At 37.1% G+C, this 12,500-nt stretch overlaps 1 protein-coding gene across 1 annotated transcript in view; it reads left to right on the top strand.

Annotated features, from left to right (window-relative positions):
• The first annotated feature begins 4,678 nt into the window (after positions 1-4,678).
• The window catches only part of LOC123757004 (uncharacterized), a 9,390-nt gene continuing 1,568 nt past the window's right edge, over positions 4,679-12,500 (top strand). Inside the window, exons 1-4 of the mRNA XM_045740408.2 lie at positions 4,679-4,831; positions 7,512-7,629; positions 9,400-9,492; positions 11,607-11,699. Of these exons, the coding sequence (XP_045596364.1) occupies positions 4,829-4,831; positions 7,512-7,629; positions 9,400-9,492; positions 11,607-11,699 (307 nt within the window). The 5' untranslated portion in view covers positions 4,679-4,828. The remainder of the gene's footprint in view (positions 4,832-7,511; positions 7,630-9,399; positions 9,493-11,606; positions 11,700-12,500) is intronic.

Here is a 12,500-nt window from a genome sequence, read left to right on the forward strand (position 1 = left end):
TCCCTAACTTGTATACCACGCAAGGTGATGGAGAAGATCATAAGAAAAAGGCTTGTAGAGCATCTGGAGGGAAATAGTTTTGTAACACACCAACAACATCGGTTCAGAGATGGTAAATCGTGCCTCACAGGTTTAATAGAATTCTATGACCAGGCAACAAAAATTAGGCAAGAAAAAGAAGGGTGGGGAGACTGCATTTTCTTAGACTGCCAAACAGTCTTTTACACAGTACCCCATAAAAGCTTGTTAAAAAAATTGGAGCAACAGGCAGGAGTAAAAGGGAAGGTGCTCCAGTGGATAAAGGAGTATTTAAGCAACAGCGAGTAACTGTGAGGCGGGAAACATCAGAGCAACGAGATGTCACCAGCGGAGTCCCACAGGGCTAAGTACTTGGACCCATCCTGTTTCTATTACATGTAAAAGGTCTTCCGGAGGGTATAGACTCGTTCCTCTCAATGTTTTCTGATGATGCAAAAATTATGAAGAATCAAGACAGATGAAGATAGACTGAGACTACAGGATGACAAACTGGAGGAATGGTCTTTAAAATGGCTGCTAAAGTTCAACTCAGGAAAGTGTAAAGTAATGAAATTAGGCTAGGGGAGCAGAACGCTGAACACAAGGTACCATCTGAGAGGTGAAATCTTGCAAGAGTCAAATAGAGAGAAAGATCTGGAGGTTCATATCACACCGAACTTGTCCCAAGAGGCCCACATCAAAAGAATATCATCAGCGGCATATGCTAGGTTGGCCCACATAAGAACTGCCTTTGGAAACTTGTGTATGGAATCGTTCAGGACCCAGTATACCACTTAAGTCTGACCAATCCTGGAATATGGAGCTCCAGCCTGGAATCCATATCTAGTTAAACACAACACAAAGTTAGAGAAGGTTCAGAGGTATCCAACCAGGCTCGTCCCGGAACTGAGAGGTATGTGCTACGAGGAAGGCTATAGGAGCTGAATTTCATGCCCCTGGAAAACAGAAGAGTAAGGGGGAGACATGATAACCACCAACAAAATACTCAGGGGAATTGTCAGGGTGGACAAAGACAAACTCTTCAGCACGGGTGGAACTCGAATAAGGGGACAAAGGAGGAAACTTAGTACCCAAATGAGCCCCAGAGACGTTAGAAAGAATTTGTTCAGTGTCAGAGTAGTTAATAAATGGAATGCACTAGGAAGGGATGTGGTGGAGGCTGACTCCATACACAGTTTCAAATGTAGGTATGATAGAGCCCAGTAGGCTCAGAAATCTGTACACCAGTTGATTGACCGTTGAGAGGTGGGACCAAAGAGACAAAGCTCAACCCCCGCAAGCACAACTAGATGAGTACAACTAGGTGAGTACACACACACACTCACACATATGTAAGAACAATCCTGAAGTATGCGGGCCTAGCATGGAGTCCATACCTTCTCAAGCACAAAACGAAGCTGGAAAAAGTTCAGAGGTATGCCACTAGGCTAGTTCCAGAACTAAGAGGCATGAGTTACGAGGAAAGGCTGAGTGAACTGCACTTCACGTCGCTGGAAGACAGAAGATCTCGGGAGACATGATTACCACATACAAAATTCTCAGAGGTAATAGAAAGCTAAATGGATAGATAGATAGAAAACTAGATGGCTAGATAGGAAGATAGAGAGGATAGATGAACAGAAACCTAGATGGATATAAAGACTGATGTATAGATAGATAGAATGATAGATGGATATAAAGACTGATGGATAGATGGCTCCAGAGATAAACGGATTGAAAGATAGGTGGGTGGGTAAATGGATAGACAGATGAGTAGATGAACGGATGGATAATTGGATGGATAGGTTGATGGATTGATATACAATTAGATAAATAGATTAGATGGGCAGGTGAATAGTATTGATAGGTGAAATGATAGTTTGATGGATAGATGTAAAAAAGATGAGTGGGTACATGGATAGATAGATAAATGAAAACTAGATGGACAGAGAGATAGAAAGCTAGGTTGATATATAGATTGATGAGTATATGGCTTCACAGATGGATGGGTGGATAGATATAGCGATAGATATATAAATAATTGGACAGAGAGATGGACTGCTAGACAGATGGATGAATATAAGGATGGACAGATAGGTGGATAGGTAGATGAAAAGATGGATAGATAGAAGGGTGGATATATTGATGGATTGAATAGATATATTGATGTTATAATATATATGATATATTAGATGATGATAGATATATAATGATGGACAGATGGATAGATTGAAGAGTCGATAATAGGTGAAAAAGATAGATGATTAAATTAATGGATATCTGGATGCCAAGACAGGTAAATTGATGGATTGATAAAACAATAGAATTTTAAAAAGATGGATAGACAGACAGACCCGGGCATCGCCGGGTATCCCCTCTAGTATCTCTATATAAACAATTATTTGAGTTACGAATGGAATACTTGCGAAACACATACCTCCATATTGGATCTACAAGATTAGGACACGTGTTCACTTTATAAACATTCGTGTTCATAAGAACCTTTTGGAATAAGCCAGCATGTTTAAATAACATTAGTGGTGTAAGCGAGAGCTGTATTACTGTGGCTTTACTCTAGGTATGATTAGTTCATTCTCAGGGTGATTATCTCACTTTTAGGATGATTGCTTTTCTCTTAAGATGACTGGTTCACTCTAAGCACTATTGGTTCAAGTTTAAGATCAATGGTACACTCTATGATTTATTGAATCACTCAAAGGACAATTTGCTATATTTCGGTATAATTGATCCACTTTCAGGATGATTAGTCGACTCTCATAATTAATGGTTTGAGTTCAGAAGGAATGATTGATACTTAACATGATCGGTACAGGTGCCGGTTACACTTATAAAATGTTTGCTTTATTCTCAAAGATTGGCTGTCTTTAAGGATAATTAACTAACTCCAAGGATAATTTGGCATATTTTAGAATGACTTGTTTCCTCTATCAAGCTGAGTATCTTCCTCAGGATGGTTCGTTCCCTTTCCGGAAAATCGCGTCTCTCTCAAGATGGTAGTTTCACTCTCAAAAGGACTGGTGTACTCAGAGGAAGACTGATTCGTTCTCAGATTGAATAGTCGAACTTATGGATAATTAGGAAACTAGTAGACTGATTGGCTACCTTTCTCACGATAATTGGTTCACTCTTAGAATGCTTGGTTAATTCTCATAATATTTTTTTCATTAACAGAGCAATTAGTTAATTTTCAAAAGATTAAATTACCTTCAGTCGCATCGGGTCACTTCAGGGTGGATAAGGATGAATGGTCTCCCCCACAAGAATGATTGTTTCACTCTAAGGATGAGTGGCCAAATTTCAAAATTATTGGTTCCCTCTCACGATGACCGGTTCATTCCTAGGGTAAGCTGTTCAATTATAAATTAATTAAACTCTTAGGATGATTGGTTCATTTGAGAATGATTCGTACACCCTCAGGATGACTGCTTCCCTGTGAGAATGAATGATTCACTCTCACGATGATAATATTCTCTGCTAGTGAATAGTTCACTGTCAGTATGAATGGATCTTTTTCTGGATAATTCGTTCTATTTCAGGATGACTGGTTTCCTAAATGAATGAATAATTCACTCTCTGAATGACAGGTTCACTCTCTGGATGATAGATTCAAACACTCTCTAGATGATTGGTTCACTCTCTGGATGATAGGTTCACTCTCTTGATAATTAACTAATTTTCGTGAGGATTGGATGTCTCTGACGAGGGGGGATACTCTCTAAGGATAATTAATTTACTCTCAGTATAATTTATTAACTCTTACGATGATAGGTTCACTTTCATGATGGCTTTCCACTCACTTCATAAATCGTTCACTTTCAGAATGATTTGTGATTTTTTTAGCATGATTTGTTCTTTGTAAGGATTATTAATTCCCTCTCAGATTGAATCGTTCATTTTTAATATGAATTAATAATTTTCAGTATGATTAGTTCAGTGTGAGGATGATTGGTTAACTTTCAAGATGACTCATTAGTTCTCTCTCAGTGATATTGGTTGCATTTATGGATAATTGGTTTATTTTCATGATTTAGGGTTCACTCTTAATTTGAATGGTTCATTCTCGGGAACTTTATATTTATCCTCTTTACATTTACTCTCAGAAAACTTAGTAATTTTTAGAAATATTGATTCACTCTCAGGATTACTGATTCACTCCAACAAAAAAAGGATCATAATTAGGATTATTGGCTCACATTCAGGATTAATGGTTCAAAGCCTGAGCTCAATGTCTTCTAAAGTTATATCATTTGGCGCTATAACTTCCAATACTGTTCTAGTGAGTTTAACATTACTAATCAAAATTTCTAAAAGTACACTGTGTGCTAAAATTCTTATCAACAGCTAATATTATCCCAGTACACTGTCTACTGTGACTCCTTTTACCAACCAATATTACTCCTAGTACACTGTCAACAATTTTTTTGTTAACCATCATATATACATTCCATTCACTTGGGCTGTATGGGTCTCTGTATGGTTATGGGTATATGCTATCATATATTCATTTTTTCTGTCTTGCACTGACAGATATAAAGTTTTGTTTGACTACACACATAGTGTAGCGAGTTGCTGAGCACTCAGCTACGGGGGTGGGGGGGTACGAATTATTACAATGTGTTGCCTTTGTGATCACGTAGGAACTCATGAGTTTCCAAATATTAGAAGCGATGGTCCTTGAGGTTAAGTATCTCTAGGGCCTATATAACCGGAGACTGATCCTTCCCAAGTCATCTGGAGTGCCCCTCTCCAGTTCTTAGGATCGTCGTCTGCACCATCTGAACTTTCCAACATGGTAAGTAGCAAAGATTTGTTATTCAAACTCAGTGTAGCAGCTTTAATTGGCGAATACGTAAGTTGGCAATGGAAAAAAATACTAAATTTAACACGATGTATATTATGATATACAATTGACTAACAGACGCAAAGATGATGGACGTTAATATTCAACCCTGCCTCCTAAATGGTAGCACTGAGAGTAACTGTTTCGTCGGAGGCATCAATATGTAGTGGCAGCCTGCCAACAGTTTATAGTTTTTCTTCTTTTAATTCTATAGAGTCCGGAAACAATAAAGCTAAAATCAAACTTAAACATGCCTAGGCCTAATCCAGCACATATATGTATTTTATTAGGCCCAAGATATTAGGCTTATGAAGGCCTGGAAAAGTCAGGTTAGGTTACGTTCTACATTTTCCTTGGCAGAAATATTTCTAATTTGGCTTAATTAAATAATACCAATGGTACACCTTTTGATGGTCAATCACTGCCTATTGGAACTTACGACGAATAATTTCCCTAATTATGACTTTAGAAGGCTGGGCTATAATATTATTAATTATTCCTTTTTTTAACATTCGCGGTAATATGGGCCATCAGAGCCTTGTACGTGGGACCACAACAGCGGAAGCCCGTAGTCCTATCAATCGTACTGAGACACAACAACAAGGGAGAGCCCAGAAACACCTAACTTTTATCCAGCTACGGCTCTAAGCCTTCCTTAGAGAGCCACTGAGCAGGAAGGTGTCTCTGGGTTCCTTCCTTATTGTGAAACTTATAGGACGTAGGACGAAGGAATCTGTTTTTGTGGTGTTGGTGTTCCTATATATATATACATATATATATACATATATAGGAACCCCAATGTCAGCAACCGGTTCGCGTCTCGCACCGCAGGACTTGCGAATTGCTGTGGCTCTCTGCCTCGCTGTTCCAATCCACACCGAATACAGGTGTATTTGCGGCGAGGAAGTGGCCGACTGGTACGGACGGCATGGCCTTCTCTGCCAAAGGACAGGAGGATGACACACAGAAATCACAATTGTGTGGTTCATCAAATGAACAAATCCACACGGGCCGTGACGAGGATTCGAACCTCGGGGGGTTTGGGGGGAATTGTGTAATATATATATATATATTATATATATATAATATATAATATAATATATATATATATATATATATATATTATATATATACATATATATATATATATATATATATATATATATATATATACATATATATATATATATATGTATATATATATATACATATATATATATATATATATATATATATATATATATATATATATATACATATATATATATATGGTATGTACCCATAGCCTCGGAAAAGAAAATAAAGAATATTCAGAGAAGACCTTGTGAATTCTCACTGAACACTTTAAAATTTTCTTATCCTACCACCCCTATTCTTTTGGTATATATACATATATATATGTTTTATATAAACTTTGGTACAAAAAAGGAGTTGCATATAGAGTACAAAGTTGATTATCCCTGAATGCAGTGTGCATTTCCCCTCAGTATTGCCACGTTGAGACGCTGGAAAAGGAAGCTAGTAGCTCTAGGGTTTCTGTTGTTTCAATTAGCCTAGAACCCAGTTCCATAAAAAAACTGGTGGAACTCTTACCCCAGGCGCCGAGTCTCTCGGAAGCAATGGAGACAAAACTGTAGTGGAGAACCAGTTCTCTGTACTTACGGGATTTGCTAATTTCTTGTGAGAGGCAGTGCCACCCGGATGTGCAACACTAAAGTCAATGTAGGTGTTAGCCAGGGTTGATACACATGTGTAGTCCCATACCAACTCCTTGCCATTCTTCCAGAGGTTCACTGTGATACCATCCGGGCGACCAATAAGAGCATCAGTGTTATGGGGCATTAGGTAACGAGGCTCTCTCTCACCTGGGCTTTTAGCTGTGGTGAGGCTCTTCTTGATGATGTCGTTAAATTCACTGTGCCTCGAGTGCCGTCCCCCTGTGCTTTGGCAGAGTAAGCCATGGTGGCAGTACCTGTCGGCCACCACCTCATGACAAATACACCTATATTCGGTGTGGATTGGGAAAGCAAGGCCCGAGTAAACCTGAAAAGACAGAGGGCCACAGCAATTTGGAGGGCGTGTGGTGTGAGACGTGTGCCAGCTGCCGACATTGGTTGCTAACTGGGAGTCTCCTGCATGTGAGGCTGCTACTGCTGGGAGGTGAGCAATGTTGTGTTGTGTTGTTGCAGCACCCAGGCACTCTGTAGCAACTTGGTCTACAATTGGGCCTTCCCAGCTGGTTTTCTTATGTATGTATGTATGTATCTATCTATCTATCTATCTATCTATCTATCTATCTATCTATCTATCTATCTATCTATCTATATGTATATATATATATATATATATATATATATATATATATATATATATATATATATATATATATATATATGTATATATATATACTATATACAGTTTTGGAGAACTCCTCTTTCAGCTAAGCCCTGATGCTAAGAAAATAGTTAGAGGGATAGAACCCCTAAATCAGAATTATTTATATATATATATATATATATATATTATAATATATATATATATATATATATATATATATATATATATATATATATATATATATATATATATATATATATTAACATTCTCATCAATGTACATTGTGTGGTTGCAGGTGGGTGCAGTGTTCCTGATAGCGGCTATGTGTACTCTGGCAACTGGTCTCCCGATCTACCCCTACCCACTGTTTGTCCCATACCCGGTTTACAATCCTTTTCCTCTCCATGAGTATGGTAATAAGTTTTGGTATTAGTTACTTAAAATAGTTTGTACCGTATTCCCAATCATTTAGGCGGTTTCTCATATGCTGTATCAGTATTAAGAAGAAATAAATGTTTCAAAGTGCAAGCTGACCACTGATAGTTTATTAAGAATGTTTGATGTGAAGAACTTCGTCAAAATATAATATTCTATTGTCGTTGTATCTGTGTATTATTTCGGTGTTGATGGTCAGGGTATCTCTTGTGATAGTCTGAGTGTGTGGAGAAATTGTGTTTTTTAGCGGAACCTTATTGTTTGTTCAGTAGACTTGAAAGATATGTTAAACAGGTTGAATTAGATAACATAATATATAACAAAAAACACAAGTATACGTAAAAGAAAAAACTCTGTCCCTGAATTGTGATTTAAACAAAAATCTTCTGGAACTTTCTGTCATTAGTAGTTATCCTCAATCCTTGCTACAAATATCTACCTCGGGCATCTCTCATCTCCTGTTCCATTCTCCCAAAATTTTCCAGTTTTTTCCTTAAACTGTTGATCTTTGGTCCTCCACGAACCGTCTGTGGATCTTTTTTTTTTTAATGAGACTGGCGTGTTTACCTTTCCACTTTAAACATCGTCCATGCAAACATCAAGCGTAGACTTATTTGTGCAAAGTTGCAATGGAAACAGTATAAGTTCCAGCTATTTGCCAAAATGATCCTTTTACAACAACTCTGAACATAAGTTTTTTGCCAAAATATAAACGGTATAGATCTACATAACTTTAATACTGAAGATTTCGTAACTGATCTTTCAAAATCCTGCAGATTCGTCTGGCCGCCGAAGGTATACGACTTAAAGGTACATGGAGACGCTCCATATCCCTATGACTCAAATCAGGAAATCGGAGGGAAGTAGTATCAAGTTATGCTTTGGTAGTAGTGAAAGCAGAGAAAGTTTTAGTAGTAGAGAGAGCAGTGCTTTTTTGAGGGGGGGGTATTCAGTCACAACAAACACAAGAGAATAATTTGGTTTCTGAGGAAATGAGGACTAACTAAATCAATAAATTTTAACAACTTAGTCAATTAGGAACATATTAGTTTTTATTCCATGTCCCTATTTATATATTAAATATTTCGCAAAAGAAAAATACTGAAACACATATAATAATTGCAACCAAATAGGCATTTTAAAAGAAAATTGTAGCTACAAGGATTTGCATTGGGTAACAAATTTGTTAGAAATGTGTGTGGCATAAGAGCTGATGCTCGAGTCTGCAAACACATGTACGAGAAACATTTAGGAGATTTTTTAAGAATTTTGCAGAACCAAATTTTTGTTATATGGTTACTACCCTGGCTCATGATATCTTTTCTAGGCACCTTCATGCTTCTTCTCTCTTCTTCGGGAACCCTTCTTACATTTTCAGAGAAAACTTTTGATCTTCAGTCATTTATGAAACGTCTGTATAATTTAATTGTTTTAAGTTAAATGTCATGCTTCGTTCTTAATCTTTTGCATTGTTGCTTGACTAATTTTACCCTTACTTCATTCCTTTTTGCCCTCAAAATAGTAATGCTCAAATAATGCTATGTTCTCAATGTACTCTAATATACAGAAAACGTCATATGAAGAACTAGTGGTGTAAAGTCACTGACAAACAATAACGTTAGTGCTGGCAATTTAACAAAACGATCCAAGCTAACAATACCTTTTTGAACATTTGTGGCAAAATGAACAATCTAATTGTACATTACAGTGATGCTGAAGAGATGGTAAATGAAGTTGTAATCTTGCAGACGGCCTAGATCTCCTTGGGGCTGATGATGTTTACGGTCGAAGGCTATACAGGGACGCTGCTTATCCGTATAGAGGAACTCGCGGAATCGTAGGTAAGTTCTGGCTAAAATTTAATAATAATGTGTCGAGGAACAGGCAGACAGAATGTGTTTTTACACGTTAGGCTTAAATCGAGGTCCCCCTAGATATTATTGCCAGGCTCTGATAAGTGTTCACCCATTCCATTTGTTGATCCTGTACTTATGAAATGTTTTATGAGTCTTAATAAGTCTTATGAGTTGTTCATTGGGCTTCGCTGTTTTTATGGGCAAGGCTTTTGTTTTGGTGGGGTTGAGTATGATACCAATCTGTTTTGCCTCTTCACTGATGCAGTCTAAACATTTGGGTGCAAGACTCGGATAGACTTATATTAAGGAACAGAATATATACCTGTTTGCGGTAGAGTGATATGTTACCCAGTAGATGTTGGCTGGAGCATTGGGTGAGGTGTGAACTCGATATTTTGCCTTGGTTGTAGGGGATGGAAGAACGTTTCGAAGTGCAAACAAACCGTTAATAGTTTATTGAGATTGTTTGATGTGTCTAAACTTCGTCAATATATACAATATTCTATTGTCGTTGTGTCTGAGTATTATTTCGGTGTTGATGGTCAGGGTATCTATTGTGATAGTCTGAGTGTGTGCAGAAATTATATGTTCTTTCACGGAACATTGTTGTTTTTTCAGTCGCCTTGAAAGATATGTTAAACAGGTTGAATTAGATAACAGAATATATAACAAAAACACAAGTATACGTTAAAAAAAACTTCTGTCCCTGCATTGTGGTTTTCAAACAATTATCTTTTGGAACCTTCTGTTATTAATAGTAATATACAATCCTTACTACGCATGTCTACTTCGGGCACCCCTCATCTCCTGTTCTCTTCTCCCGATATTATCTTATTTTTGTTTCCTTAAACTGTTGATCTTCGGTCCTCCACGAACCATCGGTGAATATTTTTTTTTTTAATCAGACTGGCGTGTTTACATCTCCACTTTAAACATCGTTCCTGCAAACATGGAGTGCAGACTTATTTGTACAAAGTTGCAATGAAAACAGTATAAGTTCCAGCAATTTTCCCAAAATAATCCTTTAACAAAAATCTGAGCAAAAGATATTTGCCAAAAATAAGCAGTATAGATCTACACAATTTAAATTCTCAATATTTCATAATTGGTCTTTTAAAATCCTGTAGACCTTCTCGTTCGCCTGGCGACCGAAGGTATACGATATAAAGGTACATAAAGACGCTCCATATCCATATGATTTAAGTCAGGAAATCGTAGAAAAGTTGTATCAAGAAATGTTTTGTAAGTAGTGAAAGCAGAGAAAGTTTTAATAGAAGAGAAGGTAGTGTTTATGGGTGGTTTTAAGTGATAATAAACTCAAAAGCATTATGTGATTTCTCTGAGAAAATGAGGACTAATTAAATCAATAATTATTAACTACTCAGTCAATTAGGAACATGTTAATTTTTGTTATTCCTATTTATATATCAAATATTTCACAAAGGAAAAAAGATGAAACACATATAATAATTACAACCAAACAGACATTTGAAAAGAAAAACATAGCTATAAACTTTTGCATTGAGCAACAAATTGTTAGAAATGTGTATATGACATATAAGCTGATGCTCGCCAAAATGCAAACACATGTACGAGACACATTAAAGTGAATTCTTAAGAATTTTGCAGAACCAAATTTTTGTTCTTTGATCAAGTCCCTGGCTCATGATATCTTGTCTGCGCACCTTCGTGCTCCTTCTCTTTTTTTAGGGAACCTTCTTGTATTTTCAGAGAAAACTGTTGATCTTCAGTCATTTATGAACCCTCTGCATAATTTTATTTTTTTAAGTTAAACTGACATGCTTCGTTCTTAATCTTTTGCATTGTTTGGCTAACTTTATCTTTACTTTTTTCCTGTCTGCCCCTCAATAAAGCCATGCCCATATAATTTTATTTCTCAACATACTGTAATATACAAAAATCGTCACATGAAGAACTAGTGGTGCAAAGTTACTGACAAACAATAACGTTTGTGCTGACAATTTGACAAAACGATCCAAGCTAACAATACCTTGTTGAACATTTGTGGCAAAATGAACGATGTAATTATACATAACAGTGATGCTGAAGAGATGGTAATTGGCGTTGTAATCCTGCAGACGGCCTAGATCTCTTTGAGCCTGATGATGTTTACGGTCGAAGGGTATACAGGGACGCTGCTCATCCATTTGGAGGATCTAGAGGAACCGGAGGTAAGTTCTGACTATAATTTAATAATAATCTTTCTGGGGACAGGCAGACAGAGTGTGTTTATACACGTTAGGCTTAAATCCAGGTCCTCCCCTCCCTGAGATCAAATTACTGACCCCATTCAGGATGCAACCCACACAACAAGCTGATTAACTCCTAGGTACCTGCTTGCTTCTTACAGCTGCATTAGGTGATAAGATATGCATCCAACCGACACTGTACTACTTGGACCCGGCTATAAAGGTGTTGAGGTGGATGTAAGTGAGAATGTGGGCAGTGTATACTGTGATTACTTTGAGGAACTAAGGCTTAACTAATTTCAACTATATTGAATTCAAAATAGGTATGTCTTGGCTTGGCTCTTCATTTTGCTAACTTATGTTGAAAAATTTCACAACAAAATATCTTAATTTGAAAAAAAAAAACACAGGCATTTGGAAAAAAAACACAGGCATTTGAAAAAAACACAGGCATTTGAAAAAAAAAACACAGGCATTTGAAGAAAAAACACAGGCATTTGAAAAAAAAACACAGGCATTTAAAAAAAAACACAGGCATTTGAAAAAAAAACTCCTGGGAATAAACTTTTTCCCTAATCAACAAAAGTTCGACCCTGCACAAATATGTAAGTAAGCCCAGTTAGGTGGGGCGCATCCGATTCCTCGATCGTCGTCACCCCTCGACCAACAGCAGTTAGGTTAATTTTGAGGAGTTTGTTGCTACCAACACAGAGTGTAATAGCACGTAACCAGACGGCTTGCACTTGTTGTCATAATCAAACACCTTGCAAACATTAAGTAATT

The sequence above is a fragment of the Procambarus clarkii genome, chromosome 26 (genome assembly GCF_040958095.1).
Source record: "Procambarus clarkii isolate CNS0578487 chromosome 26, FALCON_Pclarkii_2.0, whole genome shotgun sequence".
Classification (NCBI taxonomy): Eukaryota; Metazoa; Arthropoda; class Malacostraca; order Decapoda; family Cambaridae; genus Procambarus; species Procambarus clarkii.